The sequence below is a fragment of the Tubulanus polymorphus genome, chromosome 6 (assembly GCF_964204645.1).
Source record: "Tubulanus polymorphus chromosome 6, tnTubPoly1.2, whole genome shotgun sequence".
In the NCBI taxonomy this organism is placed as follows: Eukaryota; Metazoa; Nemertea; class Palaeonemertea; order Tubulaniformes; family Tubulanidae; genus Tubulanus; species Tubulanus polymorphus.
In genome coordinates, this window is record NC_134030.1 from 15,794,409 (window position 1) to 15,818,902 (window position 24,494).

The window sequence follows — 24,494 nt, forward strand, 5'->3', positions numbered from 1 at the left end:
GGATTCGAGATTATAATATTGCCTTTTTAAAGCAAATAAATAACATTTATGGTGATAAGAGGTAATTTGACATCACAAATAACATTATCAGATGTTTCTGCTCTTAATTAGCACATACTAATGAATATATCTTTAGCAAATTCAATTCGATTTAACTTATAATTGTTTAAAATAACTAGAAAGCCAGCTAGAAAAGGCTGTGTTACCTACATGCGTACATGTCATTGACAATACAACATAATCATTTTGACAGAGAAAAACGGTTCAAAATTATGTTTGTCTCTGTGGAGTATGCCGCTACGCTGCTAAATATTTGGCTTTCATATTCCTTGAGGTTCTTGTTCGTTGGACTATCCAATCAGTCCAGTTTCAAACTTGACTGAATGCCTCTTAAAAGCAGATGAATAACAGCTAAATCAAAAACTCATTGAAGAAAATGATTCTATGACTTATCAAAACTTTATTGAAATCTTTCCAAAAAACATTTCTCAAATATCCAATCTTTTACGACAATTAGAGATCAAGTGTGGCCTAAAATTGCTATTGTTTTTAACGACAGATAATGTTTCATTTATATGCGATACTCATTTTTGAGAAATTTTAGCTGTAATCAGTGATGGATTACTAAAATATTAAGGGCAAATATTATCAAAACTTTACTTTCCACGATTTCCCCTTACAAAAAATTCACGCATGTAATTTGTGTGAAAACCACATATTACACATGTGAAATGTGTGAAAGACATAAAAAACACAGGTGATCCCATTACACATGTGATCTGTGTTGCGGGGCACATCACATGTGTGAATAACACATCATCACAGGTGTGGTTGTGAAATACATGTGTGATTGAGATGTTATTCACAACTCAAATCACGTGTGTGAACGCTGGGATCACACATGTGGTAACATCATTAAGTCCAATCTGCAACACTTGTGATTGTACATGTGATCACTTCGTCCGAACTAGTCCCATGTTTGTTCCAAATGCTGAACATCTGCATTTCACAAAATATGTTTTGTCATAAAATCGAATTTTTGAATAAGAATATTTCCATAACTGTTCTCATTACACGATATTTTCAGAACAGGAAAACATATATTTTTAACACATGGTTCTAATACTACTGGGTTCTACCAAGTATGAGTGTCCTCTCAACCATTGATAGTTTATAGAGTTTGTATTTTTATTCCGCTTAATTGATAAAAAGGTTATTCTATGGTTTTGCATTTGCTGTTAAGTTTAAAATAAATTGTCCATGGGCTAAGTCTGGTTTACCTTGAAAACTGGAGCCTGTTTGGCCAGGGCATTGCTTATGAAAATCTTTTTAATTCGTGGATTCGAAGATCTATTATTTTATTTCATCATTCTGAAAGAATAATTTTTTAGTCAAATCAAGGCCAAAAATAAACATTTGTTTACGGTCCACGTCCAAAATTACGTAAGGTAAAAAGTAGGCAGGAAATCATTTTATATTTGGACAAAAATAAATGAAAAATATTTCAATAAAATTCATATGATATCACCAATCAGAGGGTGGCTAAATATTGAGTCTTGACAACTGCTTCCAATCTATGGCCACGGATGCTACGTAACATACCGGTACCGCAATAAAAAATCGGGGTATGAAAGAAGATCTTTATAAATCCTGGATTTTACCACTTAAATATTCTGACCTCGACCGATTACCTTTATAATTTGCTGCTAAGTATTTTCAGGTCACAAGAAATGACAATTTATTACAAATTCTATCAAACAGAAAACACAGCGCTCATCTTCTGCTGATGAAATGTCAAACGTGCATGCGCAAGCAAGCAGCGTTATTACAGTATCACTATATAGTAGTGTATATTTTAGTGTAGTAAGAGCATGTGTGTGTGTGCAACAATCTAATGATTAGCGCTCGCACGCACGTGGAGGCCTTAGTTTTTTGTAGAAATTTAACAAAGTTGACCATGTCATTGGCGGAGGTTCACCATGTCTTCAATGGCATCGATTATACGTCGCTTAAGCTGAGAACCAATGAAGTAAATGCTCACATAAAAAACGTACCGCAAATTCACACGAATTGGCTCAATGCCAACTTCATATCGCTGACAAACGTTAATCAACAAGAGGACTTTAAAGTCCTGGGGTTCGAAGAAGCAAAGTCTGATATACAAATTATAAATCACATAAAAGAAAGGCAAATTATGAAATGAAATTGATATTCCATTAGAGAAGTGTGTTTAAAAAAATTCAATTTGTTTTCCGTTTGCATTGCGCACACGGTAATGTTACTGTTTACATCTGACGTCATCGATAAAATGGGGCGCGCAGCTGAGCCTGCCTGTCAATCAACATAATTGGTTTACACTAAAAATGTGCTTACTTGAAAAACTATGTAGTGTATCAATCTAGAATTTTCGGCACAATATTCGATGCTAAATACCTTACGTTAAAGGTTTATTTGGTGTAAATCGGATCACAAATATTTCTAATATTTTGTTCTTAACTTTTGAAGTGGAAGCCGGTGTCGGTATCAACGTGTGTATGGCTGTACGTACGGGTACTGGCGCTTTAACAAGCTCAGCATTGATGGTGTATTTATGCGCGAGTAGATGTAATGATTTGTTTTAACCAACCGCTAAATCAGCATTCATTATGCATGATTTTAGAAAATGATATTATTCAGAGTATTTGAATACATCTATCATGATAATTATAATATTCTTAAGACAAGTGAATTACGTATGTGGACCTATTTCATTGAGGCGAATCACTCAATCCGAAAAAAATCTTCTGATCCTGTCACATGACTTCATGACTGCAACTTGACGATAGCTTAGGTTCTCATTCTTCGAACCAAAAATATAACGAAGACAGTGTTTCTGCCAACTAAAACGACACTCACATCCCAAGTGGAATTATACCTGGGCTCTGAGGGTCGCATATCATATGCGTCCCTAATAAATCTTACTACTGTGACCAAATATTTGACATATTAATCTGAGGTATGGCCAATCTGGCAGTATTTAATGAAGTATGTGATAACTTTTCATCAAAAAGTTCTGACAGAAATTTCAAAAGTTTATTGACATCCGCCTGCAAAAAAATACGTAGGGGCGGTACGTACGAGCGCCGAAGGCGCGAGCACTTATCGGGAACGGTTTTCGATATGTAGGTGCTCAGATGCGTTTTCCCAGCATTTTGGGTCATAATCAACTAGTTTAAGTTCGGTAATTCTAATAGCCTTTGGCTAGAAAGTGAACATCGGCAGTTTGCTTGAAGCACTTTTCTGAAGGAGATTGGTAGTCCTACGTGCATAAAATAGTTTGATGTTCTTCCATTCATATAACTAGATTTGTCAATAAAGCTCAGCAAGCCTTTATTTATTTCCATTTGGTAACCTAATGTTTGAAAAAAATTTTGGTAATCATAATAAGTTTTTCTACGGGCATTGAGACTTGAAAACTTTATTTTGAAGAATTTATTTTTTTAATTTTTAACATGCCGGGAAATACCAGGATATTTATAGGCCTGACCTGAGCGGCGCCGCACGGCTCCGCGTTGGCCATAGAGGCACTACGATACTTCCTGACGATTGGACCTGTCGGATCTTCTCCAGACATCTGGATATTACAATGAAAGGAGGAAACCAGTTATTATTATGACTTGTCCAACATATTGTGATTGCGTTAATAGATTTTGCCCCGGTCTGGTTTCCAAGATGCGTAAAGTCGCAGTTGAGCATTAGCTCTTGACGCAAACTGGTCAATTTCTAACTCTCCAAAATAATATACTGCTTGATTAAAGACCTGTCTATTGAGCATCCATTCAATTCGGCGGTGAAAATGCCTGCACTCGAAATCTGTAACGACATTCAAATGCCTTAGCATGTATGCTGTTGAAATCCACAGCTCTTTGCTTATAAACCATTCATTATGCTGGAGTGACTGTGAACCCCCATGTGGTTCATCCATGTGATGGCAGTAGTATTATCTGTCTTGAGAAGGACATTGGTGTGATAAATATCTCCACAAAATGACTTCAGTGCTAGAAATCCAGCCAAGAGTTCGAGATAATTAATTGTCTCTTCCTATCACTATACAATATGGCTTACCTGCCCCCTGTTTTTCAAATTTCAATACTAGGGTTCCTCGACCAATTCTCTTGTGAATTGTGAGAATTTCTTTAATCCACCAACCTCATTCCATTTTAACCAGTTCAGATGAGGTCATATTGGCATCATAACTACCTGCTAGCATTCTCGCTGCTTGAATTTTTTCTCTTCCTGTTAACTGGTAGTGGAGTTGACAGTACTCCATGCAAGGTAATGCTGCTACCAAGAGCCCCAGGGTTCTAGCTACTATTCAAATAGCAACTGTGTCATTCAGTAATAAGAAAGTACAACTTCCCATAATGCCTTTCTTTCGTCTTAGAGCTGAGAAGACGGGTTTGCCTATTTTTGTATATGTATTCACCTTAAAATGATAGTAAGCTATATGCTCATTTAAACGTTTCAGATCAAGGATTGCTCTAAATTTGTCTTCTTCCTTTTTTGGTCTGATGAAAATACTGGACAAGTACTCGCTATTGGAATGACATGAATAAAACTCTACATGAATAAACTCAAGTTTATACCAGCAGACTGTGTCGAAAATAAATTCATCAGATGTAAGGATCCTCCATTTATTCATAAATTCCCAGTTATATATTTGTTATTAACTGTTGGTGATGATTATAAGCAAAATCAGGACTTATTAGTTTCTCAAAATTCTCTGCCTGTCATATTATTGAGACAGCGTCTTATATGCATCCTCTTCCATTCCGTCCAGAAACAGCCGGTTAACGATTTCTGCTTACTCAGCATCCAATGCAGATATCTTATCCACTTTCTCAACTTCAACCTGATATCGGCGTAGAGTGCAGATGAACTCGACGCTTCTGACTCAACTCAGGCCTTTTTGCAGGTGGTTGAGTCTCCTGAAGCTGATTATCCTCCTCATCATCAGAACCCGACATTGAATGCGGGTTGTAGTTCCGTGTAATGAACAAGTCCTGTTCAGAAGAATAATCCTCAAACTCAGGATCCTCATCCTAGTTAACATATCAATCTTACTTGCCAGTTCCTTCTGCTTTTGCGCAATTGATTGAGTCATCAATTCAATCTTCCTCAAACTATCATCCTTATTGTTGTTATTAAGGTCACTACTGACACTGTGATCATCGACCTAAGTCCTTCCTTGGTCAGGCAGTTGACTGATTTCTACTTTGTAGGAGCAGAGCTTCGCGAGCTATGTTTGTTAGTTTCCGGCTTTCTCCTGCTAACCCTGAATCATAGAACACGTTATGGGCTACAACTTTCCAATTGATTGTAGTAAAACAATACGCTTAGGTATCAATATAATGTTCAAAAACTTTTTCCCACCTACGAATGAGTACTGATGACACCAAGATGGCCACCAATTGCGTCATAATGAGCTGATAAAAAATACCAGTCTTGGGTATAAAAACATCCCTTTCTAAAGAATACCCATCACAAATTGCAATAGGAAATGGCAAAGCGTAAGGAAGCTACATGACCCAGAATTCGGGCCAAAATTTACATTTTTGGGCACTATTTTTGGGCTATCTTTGGAACTCCCTTGATCCAGAGCTCCATAGCATAACATACATCAAGATATTCAAAAGCACTTTAAAGACATTCTTATTTCGAAAGGCGTATCAGTAACCACCCACTACAGCGCCGGTGAAGACAGAATCAGTGGAACAGGCGCTATATAAATGTTTATGTGATTGATTAATGGATATCTTGAGTCCGATTGACCAAATTTTTCTTATGCTGATGGGCTGTTGGGGAATCCAAATATACACGAAAGATCAAGGTAATTGATCAAAGGGTCTTCAAATTTCCCTCATGAACTTCAAAAATGTATAAAAAGTGCTGATTTTGGCGAACAACAATGGCTGCCAGTCGTCCATCTTGATTCTGACAAGGCCAATTTTTGGGCTGAAGATGTGTCTAGGGTTACATGTGTAACCCAAATATCAAGACATTACATTGAAGCTTCTTCAACACTTCCCAAAATAACTGGATAACTGGACGGACGGACAAAGGGACGAAAAGTGAACGCAATAGGCCGCTGGGACTAACGTCCTAAGTGGGCTTAAAAGAACCGGGCAGGACATGATGCACAGGCACAGTGTGTACTTAATTAACATGTCTAGCTGTAAATGCTAGCAACACTAAGTATACTTGCCCCAGCAGTAAGTACATCATTAATTTTGATGGCTAACTCAATAACTGCAAAAATTCAATTTCATGTTGTTAAAGTTTAATGAGGATCCTTACCTTTGACAAGATCTTCTATTACTTGTGCTAATACAACAATAACTTCAATGTTCTTTAATTTTGCTAAAGCTTTGGATGCTTTTGAAAGTATAAAATCACCTACTAAAATCGCCTAAAAATAAATTCAATTAATTCATTATGACATCAATCAGCTTACCACATCAAATAATCAATATTACAATGTACATCCACTTCCGCAAAAAAACTCCACTAATATCATTCTCAAGTGGTAAAATTTGCTATTAAAATAAAAGTAAAAATATTTAAAAGTCAATGATAGATTGTTCATTGTTTACATCATCATCCTATGAAAGGTTGGCTCCGACGATATTCAAATCATCAGGACATGTTAATTCTTAATGCCCTTACCAGTATGTACCTAGTTGACATGAGTTGAATGTGCAAAGAGGAGCTCCTATCTATAATCTTCCTATCAATCACATAAGAAAAGCACACAGTGCCTGAATAAAAACATAGGCTAATTTCATTGATCAGGAATGCTTTATTGAATGATTGCCATTATATATACATGCACATGTATCATTGATTCTATTTAACTGCTGACGTCATTACGAGGTTCCATGAGATACACACGCTTAGATCCGACATTCAATTGCATGCTTGATCTGGCAAACTTCAGAGAACTTTGTTCGGATTATTCAGATTTAATGGCTTGAATTTTCGTTTATCCGTGTCAAAACCTAACTTACAAGAAGGCGCAATCGTCTTGTTAGGCCATCTAATCATACGCTGGACGTTTGACATTGCGTTTCAATACTTTTTGTTGGTGTATGCGATTGGATTTTTTTTCTGGTGTTCTCATGTCAGAACCGCACAGCCATTTTGAATTTTTAACCATGCCGATCATGGCCAAAGAATTTATCCTTGCCGAGGCACTTTTTAGCAAGCCGCTATCTCAAACTGCAAATGCGGTTGGTGGAGAGTCTGAATCGACGATTAGTAGGACTGGAACAGTCGATAAAAATGCAGTGAATGACGTACTAGTAAGTGGTTCTTCACGATTTCCTCAAAATCATGGTGACTCGGCTATAAAGTTGAGTGCGAAGAGTGCCTGGGTCGCTACAATTTGTAAGACTAGGTCACGAACCAGAAAGTTGGTTAAAAACAAGCCTCCTAACCGCGGCAATCCCTCACCGGCACTTGAAATTCATGATGAAAATTCACATGAATTCGATGGAATTGAGGCTATGATTCTATCAAAACTGGGCAGTCTTATTGACTCTAAGTTCGAAGCAAGAAACAAAATTCTTAATATGGACTTTCCTAAATTAACATGAGTGTATGCTTATAATCAGCATCAAAATTAAAACAGTGGTAGTCTAGATTAGAGATTACAAGCAGAACAAATGAAAAATATTGAAAACTATTGGATTGAATTCAAATGATGGAAGACTGACTTTTTACAGAGAATTAGATCGAAAGTAAGAACGAAAAATATCAAGAAAAAAGTTTATTTTTCGAATTATGAATGGAAACGCATATACCTGATATTTTTGGCAGAATATCAGAGAATCAAAAAAGCCTAAAATGTCTCCCTTGATCGAATCCAGAAGTTTTGATGAACATCTGTCAATTGATACAATCTCAGTCGCACACAACTGATTCATCATGAATACACATGGTAGTGGGTTTTCCCCACTGACTCAAATAGACACTCTCTGCGTTCATGGTGTGACGATTTCTATCCACTGTGTACGAAGTTTGATGGACAATTTATTTTCGTAGATTGAACAATTTCCAAGATTAACTCCACTCTTTCCCAATTTTACTGCCCTTCTATATAATTCACTGCTTTTCACAGCCGGCCGCGATGAACCCTGGCCGTTGAATCATTTGCAGTTTCCAAGAAAACATTAACAAGGCCACACGAGGTGCACTTTTCATATACATGCGCTGATCATTACACCACATAGCAGCGAGCCTCTGTTACGCACACGTTTGTGATGCATGAATATATGTAAAAGGGCATGTGTTCTTCTGAAACAAAATGTAGTGTTCCAACAACAAATAAATAACTAAATTGATAAATAAGCAACGGATTGCGATGAAATTCAATAGGGTTAGAGCTTTTATTACTGCAGTGAATGTTTTAAAAGTTCCAATGAAAATCTAAGCCTCATTTGGAGGTTTTTTTGTACCAAAAGAAGAAAGTTTCATAATATGCGATAACAAAAATGGACCACGCTACAGCAAAAGTCCAAAAAAATGCAAGCTTTCATTCAGGGTGAACCCCCACCCAAACGGCCCAGGTAATGCGCTGCTGCTACTGCAGCAGGCAATGCGAGCCAGTCTGCACGGGACGCTGTCGAGAGCGATAGTCCAACCCCAGGAGCAAATTCTTTGACAAAATTGTAGCCCATGGTCGAAGAAGAAATCCCAGATGATTCACATCAGGATCTTATTTCTGAACTGACGGCTATGTATGCAGAGGATGAGGATATGGGGCCCTGTCGATGCACAACTTGCCCCTATTCTTGTCGATTTATTTGAAAATAAGATGTCGGATGACAGGCTTAAATTTGTTTTTTTTCCACAGCTCTTTGCTTATAAACCATTCATTATGCTGGAGTGACTGTGAACCCCATATACATGCGCTGATCATTACACCACATAGCAGCGAGCCTCTGTTACGCACACGTTTGTGATGCATGAATATATGTAAAAGGGCATGTGTTCTTCTGAAACAAAATGTAGTGTTCCAACAACAAATAAATAACTAAATTGATAAATAAGCAACGGATTGCGATGAAATTCAATAGGGTTAGAGCTTTTATTACTGCAGTGAATGTTTTAAAAGTTCCAATGAAAATCTAAGCCTCATTTGGAGGTTTTTTTGTACCAAAAGAAGAAAGTTTCATAATATGCGATAACAAAAATGGACCACGCTACAGCAAAAGTCCAAAAAAATGAAAGCTTTCATTCAGGGTGAACCCCCACCCAAACGGCCCAGGAAATGCGCTGCTGCTACTGCAGCAGGCAATGCGAGCCAGTCTGCACGGGACGCTGTCGAGAGCGATAGTCCAACCCCAGGAGCAAATTCTTTGACAAAATTGTAGCCCATGGTCGAAGAAGAAATCCCAGATGATTCACATCAGGATCTTATTTCTGAACTGACGGCTATGTATGCAGAGGATGAGGATATGGGGCCCTGTCGATGCACAACTTGCCCCTATTCTTGTCGATTTATTTGAAAATAAGATGTCGGATGACAGGCTTAAATTTGTGTTGCAGCATTACAATAGGCCCGAGAATATCGATGTAGGGTCTCCCGCAATTAACCCAGAAATCTGCTCATCAATTTCATTGGAGTGCAGAAGTCACAATGTAAAATTTAAAAAAATGGGCACAAAAATGGCGAATTTTAATGAGCTTTCACTGATAAGAAGCAAGTTGATATGAAACTTGTCGTTAAAATGACAATGGATGTGTTTGCGCTTACATGTGCATCGCAACACTCGCTAGCAGAGCAACGGCGCTACAAACTTAGACCTGGCATAAATCCAAAAAATTGATCGATTTGCGCCGGTAAGTGTTAAAGAGTCCTCTGAAGTTTTATTTGGAGTTGACTTTGCAATTAAGGTCAAAGAGCTCAATGAAGTTGGTGCCATATTCAATAAAGACTATTCTCAACGTGACTCTAAAATACAGAATTATATTATTTGTTCGTCTGTTGGCAATTCATGTTAACAGACGAGCAAACGGACGGACGAACGAACAAAGGAACAGACAGATGGATAAACGCAATAGCCTACTGGGACTAAAGTCTTAAGCCGGCTATAAACAGGAAAATGGCAAAACCCCAAACCCCAAAGAAACTGGTGATGGCGCTCATACCAAAGTGAGTGCTTCATTTTATTGCATCAATTGGAAAACTCATATATGTCAGCGAGTAAGAAAACCAGAAATCTGTTCAAGAACAAAGACTTAAATCTCTGTTCAGATATTTTTTATTGGAATTTCTCTTAAAGCATGCTCGAATCATGAAGTTTCCAAGGTGTTTTTGATAATCAGTATCGATTAAAGTAAATTTCTCTTCACTTGTGAATTGCCGAAAGTTGTCATGACTAATTTTAGAGTATAGGTCTAAGCGAAATTCGTCGTAGCATGGACATTCTATTACAAAGTGCATTTCACTTTCAACCTGGTTTTGGTTACATAGCTAACAAATTCGGTTCTTCAATAGAATATTTCTATACCTATCAACTTCAATAGAAAGAGGAAGTGTTCCACTCCTTAGTTGTGCGATTAACGATATCTTAGACCGAGTAAAATTTAGTTTAACATAGGGTTCAGTCTCTAGGTTATATTTGATTGTTTTGTAGGTTCTCAATTTAGGTTTAGCCTCCACATTCCTGCGCCACTCTTGCGTTGCTAGGTCTTTTAGAACAGCGTCATTCAATTCTATAATTTGACGAATGTCTAATTTGTCAACGATTTGCATTGCTCCATAGATTTTATGAAAATCACTAGACCAGTTATTTTGATTTAAAGCAACATCTTTTAAGAACAATTTTTTGGTTAGTGGGTTCTCATCCATATCAATTAATCTATTCCAGAATCGAACTAGGTTTCTGGTTCTTTTGAATTTACATGGGAGATACCCATTTCTCTAAGAAGTGCTGGTAAAGGAGTCAAAGGGTTAAGGCCCAGAAAATATCTGCAAGCTCTGTACTGCACTTGGTCAATAACATGCGGGTTCTTCACCCCAAATCTCAGCACCGTAACTGAGAATTGTATCCACACCACTTTCATATAAAATTCTAAACATCTCGTAGCCTACATTCCTGAGAGTAGAAAACCGTCCTATAATTCCCCCAAGGGCCTTACCACCCAACTATAATAGGCCTATAGACAAACTAGGGGTCCAGGGACACCATGCCCACTTGAGAAGTGGTTTCAAATGCTCAACAATCTAACAATTTCAATATTCAACGCCCTCTGGTGACCATATACAAAAACCAATGACCTTGAAACTCAATACAATCATAAAACATGTCAGCAGCTACGATTTTGTAATTGATTGTGATAACAAACAATGCCTCGTTGACAATTTAATATGGATATACTAAGTTATTCTACTATTCAACGCCCCCTGGTGACCATATTCAAAACCCAATAACCTTGTAACTCACCATATTCATAGAACATGTCATGAACTACAACTTTGCAATTGATGATGGTAACAAAATATGCCTAGGTACCAATATAATAAGGAAATACCAGGTTATTCTACTATTCAACGCCCCCTGGTGACCATATACATTAATTAATGTCCTTAAAACTCACCATAATCATGGAAGATGTCATGAGCTACAACTTTGCAATTGATTGCAGTAACAAAATATGTATTGGTACAAATATAATATAGAAATACTAAGATATTGTATTATTCAACGCCCCCTGGTGGCCGTATACAAAAAACAATGAACTTAAAACTCACCCCAATAATAGAACACTTTATACGCTACAACTTTCTAATTCATTGTTGTAGCAAAATATGCTTAGGTATCAATATAATGTCGAAAAACTTTTTCCCACCTACAAATAAGTACTAATGACACCAAGATGGCCGCCAATTGCGTCATAATTGGCGGATCAAAAATACCTGTCTCAGGTATAAAACATCCCTTTACAAAGAATACCCATCACAAATTGCAATGAGAAATGGCAAACCAGTAGGAAGCTACAGGACCTAGAATTCTGGCCAAATTTGACATTTTGGGCACTAAAAAGGTCATAGGACGGCCATCTTGAGTCAGATGGACCCAATCTTATGCTGATGGGCCCTGGGTAGATTCAAATATAATCGAAAGATCAAGGTAATTGATCAAAGCGTATTAAAAATTTCCCTCGTAAACTTCGAAAATGTGTAAAAAGTGCTGATTTTGGCGAACAACAATGGCTGCCAGTCGGCCATCTTGAATCCGACAGGGCCAGTTTTTGGGCTGAAGATGTGTCTAGGGTAGATACACGTATAAACCAAATATCAAGACATTACCTTGAAGCGTCTTCAAAACTTCCCAAAATAACTGGATTCCGTCTACGGACGGAGGGACGGACGAAAAGTGAACGCAATAGCCCGCTGGGACTAAAGTCCCAAGTGGGCTAAAAAATACTGGTAGGCTTTCTTATCTTTCACACTTCACAACCGAACCAACTGACCAACCACTATATTTTAGTCCAAGTACGCACCAAGCGGCATAGGCCTTGTCAACTGTGTGTTCAATAGTACTCCAGTAGGCTATCGTAATCACCTGAAACTTTTCTGTCGTTTGTTTTCTTTCTGAGTCGTACGTAATTCTAGTACCCGCTACTCAATGACCTTGATTTAAACTTGATCAATTCAAAATTTATTTATTGACGCTTTTGGTTACATGAACAGATCAGTAATATACTTAAATGAGATAACCGGAATAACAAGAAATCAATAATATGAAAGAGGTAACAAACAAATTCTCGTAAACCTGTTGGACTTGCGAACGCTTGACTCGTAAACTCTTGTACTGGGACCCGCTGAGCAATAAATTCATAAAATTGACTTTGAAATTGATTGTGGAGAAGAGAGAAATAATTCGATAGCACTTCTTCAAAAAGAAGAGAGAAATGTCGGAAAGAAAACACAACATGGATACTAATTGAACGGGGCCAAATTTCCGATGTTTACGGCTTGACAGTACCTTTATAATGTGGATTTATCAAAATTCCCATGCAGTATCTGTTGCTCTATCTACATGTAATTTAGTTAATTTGTATTTGATTAATCACCTGGCTGTGAAGTATAGGTTTTAGTGTGTTGGTAATAAATGGCTGATTAAAAGTATACACGTGTTTTCATGATAGCAGAGCAAAGTTCTAATATTTGAGATGGCATCAAATTACAAGATTCCTCCAGCTTTTGGGGAGGATAAGCTAATGAGTCATGGAAAAGTGAGGTGAAGGTGTGGCAACTGGTCACAGATGTTTTGCCAGAAAAACATTTTATCATTCAAGTTGTTAGACAGTTCGAACCTAAGTACATCAGATCGTAGATTGGCTTAGACTGCAGCGAGTGATTTGAAATTCGACTCCATGAAGGCAGCTCTAAAACGTATTTTTGGGAGCAACCAAAGCAATGTGCAAATAGATTGTTTGCAATCAGCATTATATACAAAGCAGAGTAAATCGAGAAAATTTGATAAGTGGAAACCGATTAACAAAATGTATGATCCCAGACGGCAAGGGCAAGGTCAGAAGGGTGAATCTAAAAAACCCACTAGATCGGTTTGGGAAAATCTCACGGTGCGTTACTTGTCAGAGCATTTATCACTGGAAAAGAAATTGCCCTCATAAAGATGATGCGGAAGCTCGAGTTGTGGAGACCATGACTGATGATGAGGAATGCAACCTCACACTATATACATCAACAACAAGTGAAGCTGAGGTATTCATGACCGAAGCCAGATCAGCAGCTATACTAGATACTGCCTGTACCAAAACGGTGTGTGGTAGAAAATGGTTAGATGATTACCAATCTCAAATCAACATCGCGATACCATCTACTACCAGTAAGAAAGTTTTCAAATTTGGTGACGGAAAAGTGGTAAAATCGGAGGCATTAGTCACGATACCAGCCCAGATCGGTACAACGGAATGTCAAATAAGAGCAGAAGTGGTAGACGCTGATATACCACTGTTACTCAGTCAAACCTCTCTCCAGAAAGCTGGAACAATCCTCGACTTCGACTTGAAGAAAAACACAATGTTTGAGAAGCCAGTGGTTTTAGAATTGACAACAAGTGAGTGTAAATATTCTTCCAAACGCTAATCATATCGAAGATGAGATTTTGATCATCAATGAAGACATGTCAGCTTCAGAAAAAAAGAAAATTCACGCTAAACTGCACAAGCAATTTGGTCACGCAACAGCTGATAGACTTAAAAGACTGCTGAGGAGTAGCGGCTGTCAATTGATTCGGCTACATCACAACTGTTAAGTAAGCTGATTTCAGAATGTGAAATGTGTCTGAAATACAAGCGAACTCCATCTAAGCCATCAGTATGTTTCCCGCTAGCCAGTGATTTCAACGAGACTGTAGCAGTTGATCTTCACAAAACAGCCGTCAGCATTCGTCAGAAATTTTCTCATGTTCTGGATTGGTAATCATGGGGCACCGAAGAGACTTTTCAATGATAATGGCGGGGAATTTGACAACGAGGAGGTTAGAACGATGGCAGAAAGGTTCAATAATGATGTAAAAACAACTCCAGCTTACAGTCATTGGAGCAATGGTATTCTAAAGAGGCACAACCGAACATTCACAGAGATACTCTTGAAGGTCAAATCTGACAACAAATGCTCGTGGGAGAATGCTCTAAGTTGGTCACTAATGGCAAAGAATGCCTTATTGAACGTTATTGGATTTAGCCCCTGCCAACTTGTATTTGGGAGAAATCTGCCTAATGTTTTTGATAATAAGCCTCCAGCTTTGGAAGATATATCAGGAACTGCAACCGTGATGTCGCACTTATACATTATGCAATCTGCTCGCAGAGCATTCATGGAAGAAGAATGTTCAAGTCGACGGGCTATACGGACCCAGATCAGACCGACTGGTGAACAATTTTTCTGCGGTGACAAAGTCTACTATAAACGAGATAACTTGAATGAATGGAAAGGGCCCGGTGTTGTTATCGGCCAAGATAATGTTGTTGTTTTTATCAGACATGGCGGTACCTATGTTAGAGTGCATCAGAGTCGAATCAAGAATCAACTTGAGGCATTTCATCCAGACACCAGTGGGGGTCACAGAAATGACAATGAGTTAACACCATCAAATGACAATGAGTTAATGACATCAAATGACAATGAGTTAACGACATCAAATGACAATGAGTTGACATCATCGAATGACACGGACAAAGCAGTGTCTCAAGCAAGAAGTCATTTCGATAACGTGAAGCTGAAACAAGGTCAAGTTGTCACTTTCCGACATAATGATGGTGACGATAAATCGAGCGTGCGTATACTCGGGCGTGCTGGTAGGGCATCTGGAAAATATATGCACTGGTATAATATTGAATATATCAATTCACCAGATAAGACAGGAGATAGAGGATCTATTGACCTATCAGATGTAAAAGACTTAGCAGTTCAAAAAACAATTTCTACCAGTCATGACATGCACATTAAAAGAGTCAGCAGATGGACCCGTCCCCAAAGCCAGATTAGTAGCTCGTGGTTTTGAACATCTCCACATGAATGATATTCCCAAAGATTCTCCAACATGTGATACAGAATCATTGAGAACCGTACTTGCGGTTATTGCTCAGAATGGTTGGAGACTACATACTATGGACATAAAAACGGCTTTCCTTCAGGGAAGTGAACTTTCACGAACAATTTATCGACGCCCTCTAGTTGAAGTTCAGACTGATGTTGTGTGGAAATTGAGGAAATGTGTTTACGGTTTGGTTGACGCTTCACTATCATGGTATAAAAAGGTTTGTGATGTTTTAAAAGAGACCGGGGCAACAATTTCCAAAGTAGATCCTGCAGTATTTTACTGGAAGAATGATAATGGTGGCATTGATGGTATCCTGGCTAGCCATGTTGATGATTTTATATGGGGTGGATCAGACTTTACAGACTCAGTTATTTCCAAAGTTCGGTTGTTATTCATGGTCGAAAGAGAAAAAACACAGGATTTTACATTTCTAGGTATTGACATGACTCAAGACAATGACAATATACACGTGACACAGAGAAAGTATGCCGATAGTATGCAACAGGTAGAAATTGACAGGGATACACAGAGAGACAAAGATTCAGACCTCAATGACAATGAGCTCGAGGTGTTACAATCAAAGCTAGGCCAACTCCTGTGGATAGCACGACAGACACGCCCAGATTTATTATCAGTGAGAAGAAAAGCAAAGATTCACCACCTAAAGGAAATAAATAGACTTATAAGGAAGTGCAAAGACAAACATGTAGCTTTGAAATTTACACATCTCGGACCGACAGAATCCCTGAAACTTGTTGTGTTTTCCCATTCATCTCTCGGAAACCTGTCTGATGGAGCCACACAAGGTGGACATATGATTACTCTTATGGGAGAAAATGGATTCTTCGTACCATTGGCATGAAGAAGTTGGAAGAAGCTCCCTTGCAGGGGAAACCCTTGCCTTGATGGATGCTATAGACCACACCATGTTTGTTTCGGCACTGTATGCAGAATTAACTGGAAAAATTCCATCAATCCCATTGTTTGTGTTGTGGATAATCGATCTCTTTGTGATGCAGTAAAATCGACCAAACTAGTTTCTGAAAAACGGCTGAGACTTGAAATGAGTGGTCTGAAAGAACTGATAATCAACAACAAAATAAACATTTTGTGGACCGGAACAAAACGACAGTTAGCAGATTGTCTGACCAAAAGAGGAGCATACCCTATGAAACTACTTGGAGCGCTAGATGTATCGGCCCCACTCCGCGCGGTTGCGCCGCCGCGCGGGATTTACGGGAAGCAGCAGAACACAAACATGGCCACTCTCTCAATTTTCAATGATAGAAATCGTGTGCATTTCAATTATTTCGGCTGTTAGGGTTTTAAGGCACAATATAAGTTGATGATGTGATATGGCGATGTTAATTAATGATAATTCCGCAGTGAAGCTAGTCACGAAGGGTGCCGATTGAGTGTACAGCTGCCAAAAACACTGAAATGTGCGTAGTTGCATAACTATTTGCAGTGAATTGCAGACGAAACATGAAGCCTTAACGGCCGTTTTAAAAAAAATTATACCAATCGCAATTGTAAAATAAAAATGAGATAGAACCTAAGTTAAAATTCTGGCCATTTCTAAAATGTTATTACTAATTCTTAGTCAGTGCGGAACGTTTAGTTTTCCAACAATAATGAGGGGTGGTAGATAGTCATGCAATTCAAGTCATCATTTATTACACGTTACTTCCGTGTTGTTGAAAATCTCGCGAGTCCTGGACCAAACCCCAATGAACAATGTGATCTGTGTGCTGGCCACAAATTCATACAGATCACACTACACTACCCATTACACACTCCAGTACCCACAGCTTTCATATATCCATCCAAATATTTAGTGTCCTTAAAACTTGCAACAATCATAGATGATGTCATTAGCTACAACTTTCCAATTGATTGTGGTTACAAAATATGCATAGGTACGAATATAATATAGAAATGCTAAGATATTGCATTATTCAACGCCCCCTGGTGGCCATATACAAAATCCAATGACCTTGAAACTCACCACAATCATAGAACACGTTATGAGCTACAACTTTCTAAATGATTGTGGTAACAAAATACGCTTAGGTATCAATATAATGTGGAAAAACTTTTTCCCACTTACGAATGAGTACTGGTGACACCAAGATGGCTGCCAATTGCGTCATAATTGGCTGATGAAAAATACCTGTCTCAGTTATAAAACATCCCTTTCCAAAGAATACCCATCACAAATTGCAATGAGAAATGGTAAACCAGTAGGAAGCTACAGGATGGATTACAGCAGGGATCAAAACGTCTATCAAAATTAAGGATAAATTATATAGAAAATATATAGGTAAAAGAAGTATTGACAGCAAAGCCAAGTATTGTAAATATAGGAATTTCTTAAACTCTTTACTTAGAAAAAGTAAAGAACGTTATTACAAAGAAAAATTTTTATCGTGTCAATATGATCCTAAGGAAACTTGGAAAATAATCAATTCATTACTTAATAAGACCAAAAATAAGAAGTGTAATTCCGAGTTTTTACACAACAACAGGGTTATTACTGATGAACTAGAAATTGCAAACCAGTTCAATGATTATTTTGTAAATATTGCTTCATCTCTTGAGTCTAAAATTCCAAATTCCACTCACGATTTTAAACAATATCTTGGCGATAAAAACGACGAAAACTTTTTTCTCTCACCTACATACCCCTCAGAAGTGGAGGAAATTGTATCTAACTTACAAAGTAAACCATCGTGTGGATGTGACAATATCAGCAATAAATTACTCAAATCTATTATTTCCGCTATTTCAAGTCCCTTAACTCATATCTTTAATTGTAGCTTTGTCACAGGTATAGTTCCCAATATTTTCAAAATCGCTTACATAACCCCTATTTACAAAATGGGTGATAAGTTTTCTTTTAGTAACTATCGCCCTATTTCTGTTCTACCTTCAATTTCAAAGGTGTTGGAAAAACTTGTTTACAATCGGTTGATAAAATTTCTTGACAAATATAAAATCTTAAATGACCGGCAGTTTGGTTTTAGAAAAAAGTACTCAACTTCCTCTGCATTAACGTACATTACTGATAAAATAGCAAACTCTCTAGATAATGGTTTAATAACCGCTGGTGTTTTCATAGACTTATCAAAAGCATTTGACACAATTAATCACAAAATCCTAAATTCAAAATTAGAACATTACGGTATACGTGGCATACCATATCTCTGGTTCCAAAATTATCTAACTAATAGAAAACAAGCAGTGAAGTTCAATAACTGTTTATCCTCAACTCTCGACATTAATTCTGGTGTCCCTCAAGGCTCTATCCTAGGGCCGCTATTATTTTTGATTTATATCAACGACTGCCCTTCCTCCTGTAAAGCATTAGAGTCAATTCTTTTTGCTGATGATAGCAACTTTTTCTACAGCCATCATGATCCAAAATTTGTCGAATACACCTTGAATTCAGAGTTGGCTAATCTCTTGCAATGGTTTCGGGCTAATAGATTGTCTGTAAATGTAGGAAAAACCCAGTATATCATTTTTGGTAATAAAGACCATATTAAACTCACCATTCGTCTGGATGACCAAATTATCAAACGTGTTGATTCTACAAAGTTTCTAGGTGTTATATTTGATCACAATTTAACCTGGAAGGAGCATATATCTTTTACGTGTAAAAAAGTATCTCGTGGAATTGGTATAATCAATAGATTAAAGTACATTTTACCTTCAGATATTCTAAAAAATCTCTACTATTGTTTCGTTCACTCACACCTACATTATGCCAATCTTATTTGGGGAAATGCCTGTAAAATTTATTTGCAACCATTATACATCCTTCAGAAAAAAGCCCTTCGGATAATCACTCGTTCAGATTGGCTTGAACATACATCCCCGATTTTCAGGAAATTAGAAATTCTTAAACTGGATGACATTTACAGACATCAAATTGGATCGCTTGCCTTCTTAAGTATCAACCTTTTATTACCGACTATTTTCAAAGATTTTTTCATTCTCAGGAACACCCAAAATCTTCGTTCTAGTCGCAGGCCTATGGCCTTATCAATAGAATTTGCTAAATCTAAATACAAGTATATATCTATGAAAATTCAAGGAGCGAAATTCTGGAATAGTTTACCAGAGAAATTAAAATATCTAGACTCGATATCCAACTTCAAAATTCAGCTTCAGCGTTATCTTCGTTCCACTTATTAATTATCTGTGTAATCTTTTATAACGTGCCACATTACTTTATCTGCAATTGTCTATGTATATTATGTATATTTGGTTTGTTTGGTAAACTAGGAATGAATGTGAATTGGTGTATATGTCTGTGTGTATGTGAGAGTGTATGGACGAGGGATTAGGACTAGATTAAGCCAACTTTGGCTTCTCCTAATTCCTCGCATAATTTATTGGTACATTGTTTTCCATATATTGTGTATTCATTTGTAAACTCTGTAACAATCTTTTATGCAAATAAATCATATCATCATCATCATACAGGACTAATAATTCGGGCCAAAATTTACATTTTTGGGCACTAAAAAGGTCACAGGACGGCCATCTTGAGTCCGATCAACCCAATTTTTGTTCTGCTGATGGGCCCAGGGGGGATTCACATATATCCGAAAGATCAAGGTAATTGATCAAAGCGTCTTCAAAATATCCCTCAAAAAGTTCAAAAATGTGTAAAAAGTGCTAATTTTGGTGAACAACAATGGCTGCCAGTCGGGCATCTTGAATCTGACAGGGCCAGTTTTTGGGCTGAAGATGTTTCAAAGTTTATTTTTGTTTCATTTGTTTCCAAGTATAAATAGTTTCTTTTAATTTTGAATAAACTATATATTAATACACCCAACATACACAGGTTTTCCAACTGTATATCACAAATAGATCGAATATCTACAAAAATTGACAATTTTATTCTAATTTTTATTCCTCCCTCCTATTTTTGTTCCAAAGAAAATATTTTTCAACAAAAGGTCTTTTGAATGAAAAAAAAAAGATCTTTCTAGGGCTCCGTACTTACTTAAATCATTAGGAATTAATGAAATACCAGTTTCATTAATGATGAAAAAACTCAAATGAGAAGTCTGGTTCATAAAGCTATCTGCTCAGATGAAATTTTCAAAAAATCGTAATTTTTGCCAATAAATATTGTTGATAATTGTGATTGATCATTGCCAGTCAGAACCAGTTAATCACTCATACATGCATTTTAATATCTGATTCCTCCTTTACAGTGAACTTAGCTTTAACCTAGTAGAGGCTACTAGTATAGCCTATGTAGGCCTATGTATATGCGTAGGCCTAACAACCGGACAGATTGGTCTTAGGCCTATTGAACTTCAACCCACCTAAACATCGTATTCCTACACCTTATTTAACAGGGATAGGTCTCTGTCTTATTCAATTCGTAAAATCGATTTCATTTTCGGATTATGAAGAAAGAAATCGTATTTAGGCCTACTCCGCATCGCAGCAATGTTGCCGAATTTTTTATTGCACATTTTGCTTGAAGTTCAATCCACGAGTCTGTAAATAATCACAACAATTATACTATGCTTGCTTGAAACAATAAAGCTCAGCAGGCCTAGAGGTCGCGTACAACTCAATAAACACTTCAAGCGACCTAGAAACGATCTCCTATCCACCGCAGCATCCGAGACGCTCACTCCGAATATCAAGCTTGAGTCCTGCTTACGGATAAGAATGTGTAATATACAGGCATTTAGTAAATAACCCGTGCATTTGGTAAAGATCGGTATGTACAGTAGGAAAAATAGAATATTGATAAATGGTTGAAACTCGCGACCAAATCACTGCCATTTATTGATACCTCGTCACCACAACAGCTTTTCTCCGCTGCATCAGTTCAGCATGTTTAGTTTAGGCCTATACAACTCGGTACTCCAATGATTTATCGTAGTAAATATTCGATAAAGAAACTAACTGTTTGAAGCCCGCGGCCAAATCACTGGCAGTAATAGATTTATTTGTACTTGCTTTGATTCTCATGGCGACGAGAACTCGCAGTAGATCCGCAGAACAACGATGTAAAGACACAAGTTGATTCATCAATCTTTACAGCTCGACAGTGCTTATAATATTTAGAGTAGTAAATTGTATCCTGTGGAATGGTAAAGTGTACTGATGAAGAAAATAGGTAATTGTTAGAATTTACTGTTGGAAGACCGTGGCTGAATGTGACGTCTGGTAGCAATAAAATTGATTATTTACACTTGAATTGATAATCGAAGTGATGAGCAGCCTCCAGTTTATTTCGGGATGACGACTCAGAAAAATATGTCGCCTCATTGAATGGGGCCCAATTTTCCATGTTTACGGCCCGACAGTGCTTTTGTAATGTTGATTCATGATAATACGCACGGAGTATTTGTAGAACGAAGTGAGCTGAAGGATATCATACGGATTCTATCGGCAACAGTGGCAAGGTAACAAAGCCTATGTTCTTTTGGTGAAAAAAGTGTGACACAAAATAATAATAATAAGGAACATGCGAATCTCAATAGGGTTTTCTGTGAAGTAACAAAAAACCCTAATAATCACGCGAATCTCAATAGGGTTTTCTGTGAAGAAACAGAAAACCCTACTAAACGATAGTTTCGAATGAATCTGTTCATCACACTGAAGCAGCGGTTGATTCTCCTTGTAGCTCTTTACTGGTAAAGCACCTAAAACCATGCTATACAGATACCGCGCAAATCAGACCCCCTGACAGGCTATAGTAGCCCTTGCGTCATTACGCTGTGCGAGCGGGGTAGCTGGAGGGGGTGTCCCCCCTCATAGTTAAAATTTTAGATTTTTTCCATCCAAGAGAGTGGTTTTCCATGAAACTAGTGTATTTTTGAAGCTGCATTACCGGCTTTTTTTTCATCTAACATGTTACACCATGGGGCAGCCATCTTGATTCTCACGTTAGTCTCCTGAGTCAGCAAATGAGATGGTTCAAATCCCATCAACGTTGAATGAGAACACTAGGGGCTGACTCTATTATCGCGTCCGGATAATGCGGTGAATTCCGTGAAATAGAGTGTAAATGGAAGAATAGTGGAAAACGACTGTGGTAACAGCTAATGGACTGGTTGTCTGTCAAATTCTGAATCTAGACTGTTGGCCTGTCGAAACGCACGTGTATCTTCTTAATCGTACAGCCCCACGCTTTCACACCACCTCGCTTATAGTGCCCTATTGATTTTTTGAATGTTAATGTTAGAACAACGCTTATGATAGCGACACCAAGTGAGCATCATCATTCTTTAGCCATCATCGCTAAGAATAACGATGCTGGAATAGCGAATTGGAAGAGCTCACCCTACCCCCCCCCTTTACAATTACATCAAATTTACATCGACCTCAGAGACTACAAAATCGCGAGCAAAACAGCTGATTTCCGCTGTTCCGCGGAACTCTGGGATCCCTGCAGAGGTCACCAAGACGACACCCACATGATGGAGGCAGGATCGAAGGCAATGATCGAATTCAATTATACATTACACAATATTGGTTCATCTGTAAGGTTTTTAAATACAAATTAGCATTGTCTGAAATTCATCATCATATTGGTACAAACATTTCTTTGTCAAGATAACCCAGGGAGTATGGATGATCAATTTTTGTTCGAATATTTTCAAATAAATCTTTTTATTAATAGATTATCCTTTCTGAAGATTAACGGCTTTGTTGATATTGGTGAGCTACACGTCTTACTAAAACAAGGGCGCTATCTAACAGCTCTGCAGTTAAGTAAAACTCCAAATATTGAAAATTATGCTGTGCATCAAGATGGAATTTTCAGCACAGTAGAAGATGTTTATCATCTTTCACTATACTTTAGTTAGAGTAAATCAGATAACAACGATTAATATCATTTAGTTCTTAACTTTTGAAGTGTAGACTGGTTGCCTGTCCCATTCAATATGGGACAGGTTTTGCCCGTCCGCCATCTTCCGCGGATTTTACGGATCCAATCAGATTTCAGTATTTCATCACGTGAACAATGTAACATGGCCGCCTACACTGTGTCTCGATTTACGTTCCATGGACCTCTTTAAAGTCATTTTTTATACCGATGAAGAAGGAAATACCATTAAAACTGCCAGGTAACGCTTCTTGTTTAGCGTGTGGTACCGAAAATATCGGTATTCAATTCAGGATGGCTGCGTGTCAGCGCCGTCAGAACCTACCGGTCGTCAATCAGCAATTTGGACTGGATCTTGGATGGAAACAACAATACATACAATAGTACTATACCACTACTGACATACTTGCAGCCTTGCAGCAGAGGCTACTTGTTAGTTCACTCAATGTGACATCGGACATCAGTTGATCCAGTAAAAATAATGACATCAACAAGGTAACTTCACCTACTTAATTACTTGTGAACATTATTGAATATGAGTGCTATTTCACAATCACTATATTGATTATCTATTGTAGATTATTGTGAGCATTTTAGTGATGATTTTGTGAGTCACAACTTGTAGGGCGTTTTAAGAAATTAAAGTAATGCATATCAAATTGGCCTAACATGAAAAGAATAGATTGCAATGCATCAAGGTAAGTTTGAAAAATGGATTCTGAACCATTAATTGTAAAGTCAATCTAGGTTTAATTGTAAGTGTGATATGTATTTCAATTTCAGAATGATAACATCATGCAGTAATCAAAGAGAATAAAGAATCAGCACTAGTCATGAAATGAGATTCCAAATAACAGGCGGCGGTGAAACTCCTTGATTCTGATAAACTCATCATCATCATCAGTTACATCAGCAAGCGCTGCTGCGCTGAGATGTTGTGTGCTTTATTTCCCCACTGCTCACGATCTGATAAACTGATGAGGTTTAAAGAGCTGGATTCTGTG

General features: G+C 37.7%; 1 protein-coding gene across 2 annotated transcripts in view; it reads right to left on the bottom strand.

Moving 5' to 3' along the window:
* LOC141906868 (all trans-polyprenyl-diphosphate synthase PDSS1-like) overlaps positions 1-24,494 on the bottom strand; it is a 52,792-nt gene that overhangs the window by 18,663 nt on the left and 9,635 nt on the right. For both annotated transcript variants that reach the window (XM_074796313.1, XM_074796315.1), the window contains one exon: positions 6,337-6,448. In XM_074796313.1, coding sequence (XP_074652414.1) covers positions 6,337-6,448 — 112 coding nt within the window. The remainder of the gene's footprint in view (positions 1-6,336; positions 6,449-24,494) is intronic.